General features: G+C 53.9%; 5 protein-coding genes across 5 annotated transcripts; 3 read left to right on the top strand and 2 right to left on the bottom strand.

Moving 5' to 3' along the window:
- Nucleotides 1-121: 121 nt before the first annotated feature.
- Nucleotides 122-2,896, top strand: LMH87_001528 (uncharacterized protein; the record flags this gene model as incomplete). Its single annotated transcript, XM_056192817.1, has 5 exons — nt 122-376; nt 503-1,683; nt 1,731-1,849; nt 1,897-2,131; nt 2,182-2,896. 5 exons carry the CDS (start codon nt 122-124, stop codon nt 2,894-2,896), a joined length of 2,505 nt encoding a protein of 834 aa, XP_056049916.1.
- Nucleotides 2,897-3,541: 645 nt separating this feature from the next.
- On the top strand, nt 3,542-5,491 carry LMH87_001527 (uncharacterized protein; the record flags this gene model as incomplete). The annotated part of the gene is made up of 3 exons (XM_056192816.1): nt 3,542-4,193; nt 4,310-4,356; nt 4,412-5,491. 3 exons carry the CDS (start codon nt 3,542-3,544, stop codon nt 5,489-5,491), a joined length of 1,779 nt encoding a protein of 592 aa, XP_056049915.1.
- A 1,154-nt stretch (nt 5,492-6,645) lies between these two features.
- On the top strand, nt 6,646-7,345 carry LMH87_001526 (uncharacterized protein; the record flags this gene model as incomplete). Its single annotated transcript, XM_056192815.1, has 3 exons — nt 6,646-6,706; nt 6,763-6,866; nt 7,310-7,345. The coding sequence occupies 3 exons, from the start codon at nt 6,646-6,648 to the stop codon at nt 7,343-7,345; spliced, it is 201 nt and encodes a 66-aa protein (XP_056049914.1).
- Nucleotides 7,346-7,622: 277 nt separating this feature from the next.
- Nucleotides 7,623-9,398, bottom strand: LMH87_001525 (uncharacterized protein; the record flags this gene model as incomplete). The annotated part of the gene is made up of 6 exons (XM_056192814.1): nt 7,623-7,659; nt 7,750-7,799; nt 8,125-8,869; nt 8,929-9,098; nt 9,172-9,212; nt 9,392-9,398. The coding sequence occupies 6 exons, from the start codon at nt 9,396-9,398 to the stop codon at nt 7,623-7,625; spliced, it is 1,050 nt and encodes a 349-aa protein (XP_056049913.1).
- A 621-nt stretch (nt 9,399-10,019) lies between these two features.
- On the bottom strand, nt 10,020-11,891 carry LMH87_001524 (uncharacterized protein; the record flags this gene model as incomplete). Its single annotated transcript, XM_056192813.1, has 1 exon — nt 10,020-11,891. The coding sequence occupies one exon, from the start codon at nt 11,889-11,891 to the stop codon at nt 10,020-10,022; it is 1,872 nt and encodes a 623-aa protein (XP_056049912.1).
- Nucleotides 11,892-16,080: the final 4,189 nt, after the last annotated feature.

Raw genomic sequence — 16,080 nt, 5'->3', positions numbered from 1 at the left:
CGTCTCACTTCGATTCTCCGAACATCTTCGTTATCCTTAGGCCAGCTTGGCCCTAGCGGAGGATTTTGCCGTTTTCTTTTGTCTGCCGCGCCAGCCGGCCTAAACTCATCCTTTAGCCCCGATGGATAACGACAGCAGCGGGAGTACCCCGTCTGGCCCAAGCAAGCCTTCGACCGGCAGTACACCTCAGGGTCGCTCAGACTCGGCCTCCGCTCCTACCCCTCAGCCTGCGTCCTCCTCTTCCTCGTCGCGACCGATCGCCGGACCTTCGTCTGTCTCCTCAGTGGCACATAGCTCGCAAAACTCCAAACGACGCCGCGGTTTGGGCATCGTCACACCGAATGCATGCACAGAATGCCGCAAGAAGCGCGCCAAGGTACGTGATGCTCGAAGGCTTGGTTATTGACCCGCGGTTGCAATCTCGGCCATGCCAAGTCGTCGACTCGAGCATGTCTACAATCTACATTCGCGCGATACTGTACGCTAACGGCTTCAACTTTAGTGCGACGGTAGCAAGCCCTGCGGTCGCTGCAAAGCCCAAAAAGTTGACTGCGTCTACGAGATTCCGATTCGTCAATCCAAGGAAAATCTGCGCACCGAAATCGAGCAGCTGCGCCATCGGCAACGATCCAGCGACCAAGTCTTTTCCGCTCTGGTCCGCTCCAATCTTTGGGAAGATGTCCTGGGTCGACTGCGCAACGGCCAGACCGTCGACAGCATATCTGACTGGCTCGGCAGCAATCCCGCGTCTGAAAGTCATCCCACAAGCGCGCAAGGCTCTGCCTTTCCGCAGCACCAAGCTGGAGACTCCAGCATGTCGACTGGCGACGAACCCCGCGGCTCGCTCATGTCCGTTGCCGACTACGGCCAAGGACCTCAGGGTCTGGCTTCCATGAGCCTCAGCCCATCCCAGCAGCACACACCCTTCCACGGCGAGTTGAAGCAACCCACGCCCTGGCAATTTTCATCGCACGATCCTGCTGGCGGTGGTGGATCCACAAGAAGCAATTCTCTGGCCGACGCGATGAGCATGGCCTCTGAGCTTCACGGTCCGCCGCAGACGCGCGTGGGGTACTGGGCCGAAAACATGGATACGGATGCCGCCCACGAAAACCAGGTTCCGCGCTTTCGTGGCCTTGAGCAAGTGCTGTCCCCCCTCAGCGACCCTGAAATGCGGCGCAATTCTTCGGGCACCTGGACCAACATCACAAGCGACGTAAACTTGGTCCACCATTTGCTCGCCCTGTACTTTTGCTGGGAGTACCCCACATTTGCGTCCCTCAGTAAGGAGCATTTCCTCCGGGACTTCCAAGACGGCCGACATCGATACTGTTCACCTATTCTCGTCAATGCGTTGCTTGCTTTGGGCTGCCGATTTTCGACTCAGCCCAAAACAAGAGAATTTCCCCATGATCCATACTCTTCCGGCGACCACTTTTTCAAGGAGGCCCTTCGGCTTCTCAATGCTGAGTCGGACCAGCATTCTCTTACAGTCATTCAAGCGCTGGGCATCATGTCCATCCGCGAGGCTAGCTGTGGGAGAGACTCGGAAAGCTGGTACTATGCTGGCCAGAGTATCCGGCTCGCTATTGAAATGGGCCTGCATCTCACCCAGGAGCATGGCGATGTTGACGAGATGGCTGTGCGATCCGCCACATTCTGGGGCGCCTTTGCCCTCGATCAGTATGTTGCTCTACCGACAACTTGCCTTCTTACCTAACATCATGCAGCGCCTGGTCTCTCGCCACCGGCTCCCTCCCGCAAAGCTCCTGCTTTCCCCGGCTACCAACGAAGCCAGGCATCATTGCAGATATAGAAGCATCGTTATGGGTACCCTACACAGATGACGGTCAGCACCACCACCAATCCCAGTCCGATGCATGCTAACATCCCCAGGTGCACCCCTGCAACGATCATGCGAGCAGCCATCCAACGTTAGGTCCGTGTACAAGTGCTTTTGCGAATTGAGCGAGCTCGTCCACCAATCTCTCTACATGCTACACTCTCCCGGAAAGCCGCTGTCCTCTCGAGAGCTGCTCAACATTTATACCCAGTACCTGAACTGGTATGACAGAATACCAGAGTCGCTGCGATTGGGGCACAACTTCACTCCAGCAGTCCTCTTTGCACAGTATGTCTTTTACTAATTAATCGTCCTCATGCCCCGCTAACCATGTGCAGCATGTACTATCACTTTGCTATTTTGCTCCTCTTTCGACCCTTGATCAAACTGCGCATTATTGGCTCTAAAGTATCTCCCCGAGACGTTTGCTCCCAGGCTGCCGATGCCATTCAAAATCTGCTCAAGTCGTATTCGCAACTATACACGTTGCGTCGGACGCCGTCATTTGTGCCATATTTTGTGCTCACCTCGACCATCATGCACCTCGCCATTGGCGCAACCAAGTTGTCGTCCGATTTGGGCGACACCTCGGCTACAGACACCGATGCTATGGGCGAGAGCGCAAAGATCAACCCTTACGCCTCCGACTCACTGGCTCAGGGTATCGCGGATCTGGCCGAGATGGCGCCCTGCCACCACTTTGCTGAGCAAGCGCTTAACATTCTGCGGTATCTCGCCAAGAAGTGGAATATTGACGTAGAATTTGGCGGCAACAACAAGCCCGTCCCTGATGACTACGAGAAGCTCCTCAAGCCCTACACCAGTAGCCTTAACTTTTTTGCCCCCAATTTTTCGACGGACGACTTCATCTGCCGCTGGGGTACGGCCAGCATCGTTGCGGACCCCAACATAACCGCGCCCGGTCCAGGGACAGGCCTCCAGGCCGCCGTCGATAATGTTGAGAATCCCTTGTTTTGGCCCTTTCCTATGCAAGGGCGGCCAATGCTGCCTACTGGTCAAGAACTGGAACAGGCTGGGTTTGCCATGTTATAGAAGATGATGAGCAACAAAAAGTGTATTTCGCAGGCCGGTGTTGACAGGTTGTAACTTTTACGGGTCAGAGGAAAGCCATGTACATAATCTTTCTTTGGGGGTTCTTTCTTTTTGCATGTACGACTCTAAAAATAATGGAAAGTAGTCGCTAAACAATGATTTCCCGTATAAATGACTTGTGTACTTTTGATAAACCAAGTCGGCTGCCCTGTCCCAAAGGCGGGGTGCGCGCACGCAACTGCAGGCACTGGAAGATTGCAACCACAGTCTATGGAGCACAGGAGGTTAAGAATGACCGGGGGTGTGCTCTGTAAATCCTGAATATTCTTTGTTTCGCGCAGGGTCAGCGGTCAGCATGAGCGATGGACGGCTTTTCACTCGCAGTCGGGGTATCTTAGATAGGCTGGCGGAATCAAGCTGCAAGAGTACAGCCAGGCTTCCAAGACGGGGCGGCCCGAAGCCTTTGTACCACCTAACCATAAGCGCCAATTTCTCAGCCTAACATTGGACCCCTCAATCGGTATCAGCTGACTAGCACAGAAGTCACCTTATCCGCAGCTATCAAGTATTCCATACATCCTACGTGACATTTTGGTCATCGGCCGAGGCACAACCACCAGAGGCTTCGTCTGCCGACTGGACGTCATGGCTGCTGTTTCTGGTACCATCGATATCCTTGCCCTGGCTAAAGATGCCTTCCAACTGTACCATGTCTATCGTGACGCACAGGATCGCTATCGTGCTTTGTGCGAAGACATCATAGGTCTCGAATCTACACTCAAGGTTCTTGGCAACAAGCTCGTCTTTCAGGGAACCAGCAACAACTCGGGCCCTAGTTCGCGGGCCAACCTGAGCGCTAGCGATGCCGCCGTCGAGGATGGAGTGGGCGGCGGTGGCGGGCTTGGTCCCGAGGAGTCTGCAGCTCTACAACAACTTATTCAAAAAGCGCAGAAGCTTCTTCAAGAGCTTCACGCGCGCGTGCCTGCCACAAAGCTCCCTCGCGGCCTCTACCGTCTCAAGTGGTCGGAAAGCGAAGTGCAGTCGGTCCGCTCGCGCATCACGGCATTGAACAGCAGCATTGCCGCATTTAGCAGCAGCCTGGTCGTCTCGCACATTTCCTTCTCGGCACGGACGGAGCACTCACAGCAGCAGATCCTGGGCACATTGCGCGAGGTTCTCGACGCCGTTCAAAGTAGCACTGCAAATAAACCCTTTAGCCACGCGGACACCTTGGCCGCCCCTAAAGATGGTCTGGGAGAGCTACAGGATCACGTCTTCATGCAGAATCTCATTTACGGTATGCGAAGACACGGCGTGTCGGATGTGCACCTTGATGAAAGCGGAGAGCTGGTGATACGGTCTGTTTCTCCTGGCCCTGGGCCAGAAAGGGCACCGGCACACACGTCTCGTCAGCCTTGGGCATCAAGCCCCGAACCGGCATGGGACTACGGCACTGTTACGTATGAAGTCCTCTCGGCGGTTTATGGCCCGCGTGTATTGACGAAGCGGATACAGCGCATGCTTGACAATCACATTGCTATAACGGGCAGCACGATGGAGTTTGTCATAAAAAACGAGACCATGGGCGGTGACCCCCTCTTCGGCAACAGGAAAGCTTTTGCCATGGCCTGGCGCAAGCGCGCGGTCCGTGACGGCCGCATCTTGCACTCTGAGCCGCAGTGCGCCTTTGGCGACGAAGGCGACACTGTCACGCTATGGCTTGACGCACCCCTACCATGCATCGAGGAGCAGCAACAGCAGGCGCTTAACGCCAGCGGCAGTCCGCCAGAAGGCAGGACGCAGATTGTCCTGGCCAGCTGGTCTGGCGTCGAAGTATCAGCGCGTGTTGCGGCGCTTGTAGCCAGTGGCCAGACAAGAATACTAGCCACTAATGACGATCTCCACGTTGCGGATCCCAAGCCAGAAGACTTGAAATGGCTGTCTATCTGCTGGACTTACTCTCGTGGCCGCGAAGCAGGCACACCCTCCGCGACAGATTTCCAGACGGCGATCGTCTCGGAGGGCCAGCATCTGTATGTGCCTCTGTGCCTGCGCATTCTGCGCGCGAGCAAGGGCGACCTCGACGTCACAGATCTTCTCCAGGCCATGGTGTCAGGACAACAGACGCTCACTTTTGATCCAAACGACATTATTGCTTCGGCGCCAGATTCGCGCCCCGGTATTCAGAAAACCATATCTATTGCATATCGCTATGGCACCCGCGCCATGCAGCTTCTCGTTGTACCTGAAGGTGTGGGCATGGTTAAGCTGACTCCTCACGGAACAGCCAACGACAGCGCCGGTTACGGAAGAATTTTTGACCTGGATGCGTCCAAAGCCATAGCCATTGGGGGAGAGAACAAGGCGGCTACAGTTCTGGCAATCATCTGGGGCCTGAAATTAATACCGTTGGAAACACCATCCCTTCGAGAGGCGCTACAGCTGCGGCTTTTGCCGTGTCGTAATGATTTCTTTGGGGTTGACGGCTGGGAGGGTGTGGTCAAGACATGTCAGGTCTTTGTCCAAAGTGGAAAGTCGGTGGGCTGCTTTTCTACCTGGGAATTGGCCGACCTGGATTTGAATTGCAGTGTTTGAGCCAGTTGTCGAGAAGCATAATTATCACGTGCAGTTAGCGGCATGTTCGAGACAGAGGCATCGCTCATGAGGCAGTACATTCAGTCGCACTTTCCACTGCAAATCCACATTAGCCATGCGTCATTACTAGGCAGATAGAGCCTAATGCCCATGTCCGTGCCTAGATACTACCGTCACGTTGAGATAGAGTCTAGACCTCCACCTGCCAGAATCAGGATACGAAGTAAGCTATTATGACGAAAGAGTTGCTGTCTGAATGCACGTACAAAAACCAACTGCTTCTTCGCACTACCCAGAGGCCGGCCCGCAAGCGCCGCGTGAGCATACGAAACTCTTTGGGTCACCTTGTGCTATACTGTGCTCGTGAAATGGGCCACCGATGTTTGAAAGTGGTACGGGCGGCAATAGGCCTGATCAATCTCACCGTGCTGTCTTACAAATGCATGTAGTTGTGTAGAGTGTAGCAGGCCGTAGACTCACTGCTGAGCAATTTGCCTTCAGCGGACATATGGTGCACGCGACAACTGCCTCTCCGATGGGAGTTTTGGCTATAGTTATATGGGAAACGTCGGCTGATAGTGCTAGAGAAAGAAATCAGGTAGAACCAGACTGAAAATGCCATGCTAGTACCGCGGAAGACTTTCTGGGGGTCGGCGCGGGCTGGACTATGGGTGGTAGATGTGAGTGAAGCTCACGGAATCCCCCAGCCTGCGAGGGAGAACTATACTCTGTAGCGTGATCAGCAATTTCAACAAAAGCCCCGGATCGTATTATGAATAGAGAGCGCACACATACAATAAAGACGCGGCCCTGCTCGTAAGCAAATATTGTGTCCCGCCTGCCCTATTTCATGTGACACGACGACCTACACGCATCAATAACACCCCAGGAATGATCTCGCTCAGGAATACAGTTCTTGGAGCATGACGCGGGGTTGCCACCGAGCTCTTGTGTTGCCTCGTCACGGTTCAGGGCTATATAGCCAGCCAGCTCTCGGTTGCTTCATCTTCTTTCGCCATGCTTCTCAGCCCTTACAAGCTTGGCCGAGCATGATGCAAACTACTTGGGTGTTATTCGCTGTTTCTGCTATAGAATTCGCCGAGGCGGACAAAGATCATGCGCACTTGGTCACAGACCGGGTTCACCAAGAAGTCATGGTAATGACTACAACTTCTGTACATGGCTATAGCTCGAATGCTACCCTGTCGAGCCCAAGTGAGTATTGAGGTCGAAGGATGTTTCATTATAGACGAATGCCTAATCTGTTGCAGCCTTACAAACCACGAGACCAGCGCCGGCGGACGTACGATACATCTGCACGCGATACGAGCGCTGGTCCATCGATGTTGACTGCGGCGCTCCGATTACCGGGGATGTTTGTCAGGATCGGTGTTCATGCCATGGAGGTTTTGAAAGTCTCGCGCCATTATGCAAACCGTTTATGGAATGCCATGAGGACTCCGTCAGAGCTACTTGCGCCGATACTGGAGGATGCCATTGCTGGATTTTCGGCTAGCAGGGTTGCAATAATATCGAGTACATAGAAAATTACGCTGCTCGAATACGCATGATGGAGCAATTTGGCAGAAATCTGTGACGCTCAAAAAGAAGAAGAACAATAGGCCAAATACAGGTGCGTGCGTGTGAGTGCTCAGAAACGTAGACATGTTGTGCAATTTATGATGACTGACGCTGCCCCGTTCTATTTTCTTTCCAAGAAGAAAAAGAAGAAGAAAAAGACCCCAGAGAGGAATGCGGAAAAAGGACAAGATTATGTAATATACATAAGATTGAATTGGAGAATGACAGATGTTTTAGGGTCAGGTCTTCGGAGGAGATGCTAGCGACTCGTAGAATTTGACACTTGGATCCCCGGCTAGCAAGTTGCGATGCAGCGTAGGTTAGTAAAGGAGCTCTAGTTCGCCAGCGACGGGCCTTTTTCTCAACCCACCGGAAAAAAACAACAACCGTGATCTACTATAGAACGTCTTCTTCCGTTATTTTATTGGAACATTGTTGCAGTATCATAAGCGTCCAAGGGCATGTCACACCCAAATGCACCTAACAGCCCACCGATTAGGCAGTTAGCTAACTAACAAGCTCACGGACGGTAGACTAACAAAGCAGATAGTCATGACCAAATCTTCACTCGGTGGTGTGTGCTCAGCCTTTGTCCTTACATTTGATTAGCCACTGTGTAGCCCTAACTCGGAGCGCGAACTCTAAAATACACGTTTCTCTTGCCAGGGCGGACGTACCTGGAGAGGTCCCCGACAGCAGAGTATTGAGAATCAAAGGGGCCAGAATCCTTTTGAGGGTTGGTTTTTTTGGGTGGAAACTCAGATTCAGTCAGTTGATCGAATGTGAATGAAGCTTTCACATCTATTACAGGAATGTTCACGCCGACGCAGACCCAAAGATGAAGAAACCAAGGCAATCCACTCCATTCTACACTAGCTGGCGGCTCCCGAAAAGCATTGTCCACTCCTAGGATAACTCAAATATATAAGCATTCATTCTACATACAGACAGCTTTGGGTACTGCTTCTGAGTCCCTAAGATACTGTTCCTGATCAACGCCGACTACTCCGTCTCGAAACATTGCTTCCACTTCCGCCCCTCATCGCCCTTACCAAATCTTGTCCTTGGTTGCTTATCGAGCTCTCTGGCGCCACCGTCGATGGCGCTCGGGAGGCCGCACTTGGTGCCACCTCACCGATCACGAAACCCTGCGGCGGCATTCTCGCTGCCCGCCCGTGCCCGGATGCTGGTGGGTAGTGCCTCGACCCAGAGGTGTATGACGGCAGGGGCACAAAGGTGACACTGCGTGGACGACCATCCCCCTGATGAACTCGTGACGAGGTATGCGAAGGTGCCGCGGTCTGTGATCTTGATGGCGGTGCTGGAGTAAAGCTATATCGTGAGGCGGTCTGCGATGGAGTGATGGCTAGAGACCGAGTAGCCGACATGACGCTCTGCGGCCGCGATTCCTGCACAGTGTAGAGGTGCCGAGCGCCACCGCTGGGCAAAGCTAACGAAGCTACTCTGTGGCTCCGAGGTGGACCTTCCCGTGTTGTATTCGGAGCGGACGACGTGATGGTCACGTCCTGCGTGTAGGTGTAGCCGCCACCACTCGTGGGTGCGACATGCCCGCGAGTCTGGACATGGAGGCTTTGACCCTGATGAAACGTGACGACACGGGCTCCACCGCCACCATGATTAGCGAAACGCTGGAAGCATGTAGATGGAGTACCTGAATGAGATATGGCTCGTGAAGCGGCATATGATGAAGCCTGAGTTGGTGCTCGTGAGGGTGCAGCGCTGGACGGCGCCCGAGTATGAGCGGCGGAGGGAGCTCGGGAGAAGACGTCGGCACAGCTACGGCAATGGTTCGTTGGCTGAGTATGATGCTTTAAGCAGGGCATTTTGTCGCTTACTGATACGCTGCTTGCTTGCTGTTCTCGCTCGTTGAGCTGAAGTGTTGATGGTGGCGCGGCTGAAAGCGTGCAAGTTGAACTCTGAGCTTGAGCTGGTCGCAAATCGATCTCTCCACAAAGTCAAACTGAGAAGCAGAGAGTAAAATAGAGGCAAGATTTTGCGAGTCTGACTTTGTAGTTATGACAAGTGGCGGGTTGGCGTGGCTCTTGTGTGGTATTTATACCTACTCAGTTGTCACTTACACAAGCACAACGCCCGTCGAGCACGGAGCCTTGTTTGCAGCCTAACAGCAGTCTAAGGCGTCTTCTCGTCACCGTTGCACGAGGGGTGAACCCTCATGCGGCCACGGAAGAGAGTCGACTAGCAATAACATATAGAGATGCTGTACTGCCGTACAAATGACCTTCGCGATATTGTTTTGTACGGCAAGCCCGTGCTATCCGGGCTCCTTTTCAGACAAACCCTCCATCTCGTCACTGTCAGTTCTGTGCCACGTAAGCGTCTGCGCCAGGACATACCAGGCCACACACAAGTCAATGCCGAAGTATTGTTCAAGATATTCGTTCGGAAGGATGTTATCTACCTGCAGTAATATACAACAAAATATGTCGCCTGTAGTCTACCAGTAGCTCGCAAGCTAAAGAGCCAACAATGAAACAAGCCGAGAAAAGATCAGAGTAATCATCAAAGTGACCTCCCGAAAAGAAGCAGTGTCATATAGTCCAGAAAGAAGTGTCGGCGCACTTTCTTCGATCAAAGTAACCCTAAGGACACCCTGTGCCAGCTATATTTCCCAAAAAACACGGTGGATATTAGTCATTATCTATACATATGTATATAAATATGCAGCAAAATGCGCGCAATGAAAAGCAAGTGTCTGTCTAGACGTCGACGTCGATAGAGTCATGAAGGAAAGTAGAGGGAACGCGCCCTCTTTGTGAACGCAGTAAATCGAAGGGAAAAAGAGGAGCGGTGTGCTAGCTGAAGCCTATAAGATCGAGGATTCGTTATGTTAAGGAAAAGCGACGCAGCTGCCGTAATTTGTGTGTGTGGTAGAACAAATATAAAAAGCTGCAAATGCAGGACGCATTTAAGCAGAGGTGACGCGAGGATCGGGAAAGTAGCCCATCATGCCCCAGTCACCGTTTTGCGTTGCAGAGCTTTGCCCCGATTGCGACGGCGTGCTGGCGAGCATAGAGTTGGTCATCGAGGCCCAGTCTCCAAAACCGCCAGGGGCAGGCGAGTACTCAAAGTCCATCATGCTGTCACTATTGCCTTGCGGAGGTGGTGGCGGAGGGAGCTCACGCTTGTCGTAGTTGCTGGCCTGTGATGCGAGGACAGGAGGCGACATGGTGAGAGGCGAGTTGGATGACGATCCTGATGATTGGCGAGGGATCTGGAATTGCTGACTTGTAGGAAACACGTTGGAAGATCGGAACTGGGCGGCGCCGAAAGCAGCCTGGTTAGACTCGCCGGGTGTACTTGACGGAAGCATGGAAGGGGGTCGCATCTGGCCAAAGGAGCCGTCTTGCGAGAACTGCTGCTGCTGCGGTGGCTGAGAGCCGGCCGGCTGCTGAGATGGTGAAGCAGTGGGCGACTGCATGTTGCTGTTGTTGGTCATGACAACATCCGCGAGGTCGTACGCCACCGAAACAATCCATTGTGCCTCAGCCTCATCGCCGGAGAAGAATTCCAGCAAATCTTGCAGCTGCCCTGGACTCTCCTTCTCCAGAAAGCCTTGCGCCCGACCAGTCTTGCTGGGGTGCCAGCTGAATTGAGGTCGTCTACCACCGTACGAAGTGTGCTTCTCTGCCACGAGAGTGTCCCAGGCCGTGTGGATGAGCGGCTGGTGGAGGAGACCGTAGATGACTCGTGAGTGCATCCAGTCATTTTTGCCGAGACCAGACTCAAAGTGGCGCGCAACGTGCTCGACGTGACGTTCGCGGGCCGGGTGAAGAGCGGAGCAGAAGCCGCAAGCCCAGTACTTGCGCTTCCGTAGAAACTTGACCACCTTTTCGGCATGAGGGCAGGTCTTGCATCCATGGCACTGCTTATGGTGCTGATTGAACGAGTTGGAGCCCCAGAAGCTACGGTTGCAACCAGGCTCCGGACAAGGATATTTTCTCCAGCGCTCGTGGAATTCGTCTTCGTGTCGTTTCCAGTCGTATTTGCGCTTAAAACTTGTCTCACAAGAGGTGCACCAATAGACATTTTGCTTGCTGCCGCTAGAGGGCGTTACCTGGGAGCCGTTGATGACAGGAGCGCCGCTGGCGGGAGTAAGAGGGGGGCCCATTGACCGGTTGCTGGCGTTGGATTGCCAGGACATGGAAGAACGCGCCGAGTTGACCGACCAGAGCGAGGCGTGCCCCGAGGAACCAGAACTAGTTGACGAAACGGATATCCGGGTGCGATGTGCGTAGGGGTAAGACGGCGGCAAGAAGACATTGCTCTCGGGCTGCTCCTGGATTGGCATGTACTGGGCGCTAACAGAAGGGTCATGTATGGCCGCGTTCCACGGTACAGCGGCATTGTCGTGTCTAGGCTCGGTCTTAATCTCGGTGTGGATGCCACCCGTAGGAGTGGGTGTTGACGAGGCGGTCGAGGGAGAAGTCGCGTTGGTATTCGAAGAAAAGGAAGCATTGGAGGGAAGGGTGGACGGCGAGCGTGACGGTGGCGGCGGAGGAGGACCCTGTGGTTGCGGCGGAACATGGAGAGAACCGGACTGCTGCGCGGCGGCGAGCGTGGACTGAATTGGAAAGTTCAGCTGCAAAGGAGGGCTGTCCTCCACCCACTGGTGAAGCAGGTCCTTGGAGATGCCCGAGTCAATGAGCACTTGAAGATTCTTTCGCGCTTCGGCAAGAACATTTTGGGCGCTAGGATCGAGCTGGGAATCTTGTTGTTGCTGTCCTGGCAGTGATGGGGACGAGTGCCCATGGAGCTGGTGATTTCGCGACTGATCCATTGCGTTTTGAAATCGAATCTCCTTGACATTGATAGTCGAGTATTAGTCGAGGCGAGTGACTAAATCGAGGTGCAGATGTGGGCGGACGAAAGTTGAGCAATTCGCAAAGTGCAGATCGTTGGGCGCAAGGGTGAGCACAATTGCTGACAATCAGCCGAAAGCAATCAGACCGGTTTAGGGGCAACGAGCGAGGGTATATAGCAAAACGAGTGTAGCAATATGAACCAAAGTTTCGGCCGGCTGCAGTAGAAGCGCGATGTTGGTTCGAGCGATTGACGGGAGCAAGCGAGAGAAGGACTAAAGATGAAGGCAAGGACCTGGAGATAAAAGAAGCGAAAGTTGGCGTAAACGAAAGAGGTGCGAGCGCGCGAGCAACAGGCAGGAAGCGGAAGAGAAGCGAGGCCCAGGCTCGAGGATCAAGGGGACTCGCGAGGATAATATGGCGCGTCAAGGCTGGGTGTGTGGGAAGAGGAGCAAGTGAGAAGGTACTGGGTAAGACTGGTTGAGAGAGAAAGGCAGATAGAAGTACAAGAGCGAAGGCGAGGCGGTGGTGTGTGCTTTGCTGTGGTGTGTGCGTGAGGAGGGTGCTGTTTGAGCCCTGGAGAGAAACAAACACAGACTTCCAATGGAAGCGGTGCAAGAGTCGAGCCTGCAGAAGAGGAGCCTAGAGTCGAAGAGAAATGCGCAGATCCTCCAAGACAGGCTCGTAAAAGAAGACTGGGAAGTGGAAAGAAGAGAAAGAAGGCAGCGATAGTGGGAAGAGGAGGAGAGGCAAAAAGCCAGGACCCCGGGGGGGGGGGGGGGGGGGGGGTGCGTATGTGTGTAAGAAGAAGTCCGTCTCTTCGGAGGTGCGCAAGACAAGTACCAACTGCCCGGACAAGAGTACTGGTGGCAGCGAAAGCTGGAATAAAGCGCGGTGCCTGGTCGAGTGTCAAAGCTCTTGTGCCTTGTCCATGTAGGTTTAATGACGGGGGGGGCCTGATTGTGTTAGTGCCTCCAAGCAGAGAGGGGAGAGGGGGCGCGTTGGCGCTGGGGTGGTCTTTTTTGGGGCAGCCTTTACCCAGTCGGGGTCGCTACAGGCGGTCATGGAGGGGGCGTGGCAGCAAGGTTTAGGGGGTCCCCAGGGGGTGTGTGCGCTGTATTTGCACCAGCAAGTGGGTTCCGAAGGGAAGTGCCGACAACGCGACACGGGATACCAGTATGTGCGCATGGGTGCCAAAGCAAAGATACCAGTATGTCGAGTTCGAAAGGTGCAGCCAGGGCAAGGAGATTGTTCCCATCGGCGACCATCCTATGAGTCCTGTCCGACTAGAAATGCCGGCGGGACGCAGCGACGCTGCCACGGTCTCGCTCAATCAAGACACTGCCGATGCGGTGCTACAGGGGGCTTGCCGCTAAAAGGCACCTGCACTGCACCCTAAACCAGCTAGCCAGGTACCAGCCACCAGCCCACCCAGGTACACGGGCGGACCCAGGCTTGAGATGTGCAACGCATATCCCCGTGGCGCTCAACAGGCACAGAATGGCCGGTGGATGAACTGCACTGGTGACTGGTACCAGTATCCAGAGTGCGCGCTCCTACTGGTAAATAAGGCGGGCTTTTCGGACTCGGCACTCCGTAAATTTACTCCTTACACCCTGCTGTTGTGCAAAGGGCCGCTGATCCTAGATGCTCGGCAGCTGGGTATGACGCTGCTGTCGTTGGTCCCCAGACCGTTGCCATCGCGTGCTCGCTAGATGTTTTTACAAGGACCATCGTTTGAACTCTAGCTCGAGTTTCTTTTTCTTCTTTCGTTTCTCTTTATTTTTTTGCGCTTCATGGTGCCACGTTGGCTGCCGAGCGCTGTTCGCACAGACACGCTCGCGAAGCTGCTCGGCTCTCGTCCAGAGGCTGGTAGGGCAAGGTAGTCAGCAGCTCCAGGTAGGCTGTGTAATAAGAAGAAGAAGAAAAAAAACATGCAAGAACGAACATCTGTCATGCGGAAAATCCACACCATTTCACCCGTGCACCAACAGAAACAGTTGGCTGGCGCCGGTGCACAGCTGCACTACCACGCTGCGCTGCAGGCACCCTCACCCCCTGTAATTGCTGGCTGCGCGTGCCAATCCAGTGTTGGCGGCGCTATAACTACATGGGAGGCCACCCGCGCTGAGCGCCTCGTCCACGCTCTCTGCACCTTGACACTCTAATAATCATCGTCACCACCTCGGCAGTCTTGCATCATCGTCGCCAGTACTTTTCAGGATTTTCCCTCTCTGGCTCAGCAGCAATTGAGCTATTGCACTTTTCACCGACATGCCTCCGCCAGTATTCTCAGCCCTTGGTCAATTCGCACACATCAACGTACACATCCATCGTCAGATCTCACCACCAACCGGTTCCGCTCCTCCCACTCCGCCCTTTCCGCCTCCCGCTCTGCATGTCCATGTCCCCTTTGTCCTTTTCATGCATGATGCCAGCCCAGCCCACACTCGTTTGGCGGAAATGAGTTAGCGGGAATGGGGGTGTGCTGACCCACGTCCCTTGGCAGAGGGGCGTGCTTTTCCTTCTCTTGTTAGCCGCTAATAGATCAGTAACCGACTAACCAACTTTGTCCGCTCTCATTTACTGGTAAAGACCCGGGGCGGTACTGACAACTGGAGGACTCTCGTTCCCGAGCACTCCTGTACTGTACTGGTAGCCGGAGCCCCAAAAATCTGCCAACATGTGTTCTACTCTCAGTGCACAAAAATGAACAGATCCGCCCCCCGCCACCAGTCCGTTTATGCTCTTCTCGTGCATACAGTCGCTGCGGATACGGGAAGCAATATACATTTTGTCATGCTCCCCCAATCTACGACGCCTTTGTACTTGGCTTCCCCCGTCTCGAAACGCCACATGAGGGAGCCGGCGCTCCCAAGTGCCCGGACAAATTGCACCTAGCGACTACCGATCAATCACTGGGAAAACATGGCTCTCATGAACGCACACTTGATACTTTTTTCCCTGACCGTCCCTGCGACTGATGCCTGATCTTGTTGCTACGCTATTCCAGCTAGCACGGGCTCTTCACTCCTTCACATACAATCTACGTCACCCCTCCTCGAGATATATATGTCACTGACTGCACTACAACAACCTCACAACCTCGTGGGCTGGATACAGACAGTAGATCCTCGTCGAAACATGTCACCTTCTTTCTCGTCCTGCATGTGCCCAGTCCAGTGGGCTAACGTGGCTTAGAGCCGAAGCTGGGGTGAACGGACCCAGACAGCGCCTCCCAACCTGCTGCGGCCCCCCCTTGTAATTTGCAATACGAAAAATGCATCGTAGCTGAGAAGCCGCCACGAAAAAATCCCATGATGCACCACACTGGGAAAAGAGGTTCCGGATCAGGGAGTAGACAGCCGAAAGAAAAAAAAAAAAAATGGAACGGGCTCACGCTGACAGAAACTTGATTGCCATCACAACATGGACCCTTCGCATCGTCGAGTAGGCGGCTTAAGCCGCCGCATTCGAGAAGCCCGGGTCACCGCGTGACCGCTTCCTTTATGGCAATTGCACTCTCCAGACTTGGTAACACAAACAGAGTTGAGATTGTCAATAATTAAGATTGCTCCTGCGGGCCAGCGGGACGGCAGGTAATCTGTCAATTCTGGAAGTTACACAAGAGAGTAAAGAACGAAAAAAAAAAACTTGTACGATATGCGATTGTGCACGTAGTACACGGCATCACGGAAATTTACGAGTCGCGACGGCCCATGAACCGCGCTTTGCCTGGTCCAGTAATCCCGTAAAACTCAGTTATTTATTAGTTGACACCCCGATCCGAAAATGCTGCACTAGCGCGTCCTGCTAATCAACGCGCGCCAACCAGCAGGAGAGCGACTTTCGTTCCCTGCCACGCCTGCCCAGCATTGACAGAGAGAGCATGGAACCCGATGAACAGCATTATCTGGGTTGCGCTATCATCGATGCAAAGTATTACATCACTGCCAATGCAAAATACAGCGAAGATCGGCGCGAAGGCGCAATATTGCCCCTCACCCGGAGCCTTTAATGCAAGGGGTGGTTGTACTCCTCGGTTGGATTCCTCTCCAACGGTCAAGACAAGCGAACGCCCACTCTTGTTCTGCCCGCCCGCCCGCTCGTCTCGCGCCAGAAATGAGCCCCGGGCAAATAATGAGAGACATGCAGAAGCTGAGATAT

Source organism: Akanthomyces muscarius, chromosome 3, assembly GCF_028009165.1.
Source record: "Akanthomyces muscarius strain Ve6 chromosome 3, whole genome shotgun sequence".
NCBI lineage: Eukaryota > Fungi > Ascomycota > Sordariomycetes > Hypocreales > Cordycipitaceae > Akanthomyces > Akanthomyces muscarius.
Note: the sequence above shows the minus strand (reverse complement) of the source record. Positions and strands in the feature narration are given on the sequence as shown.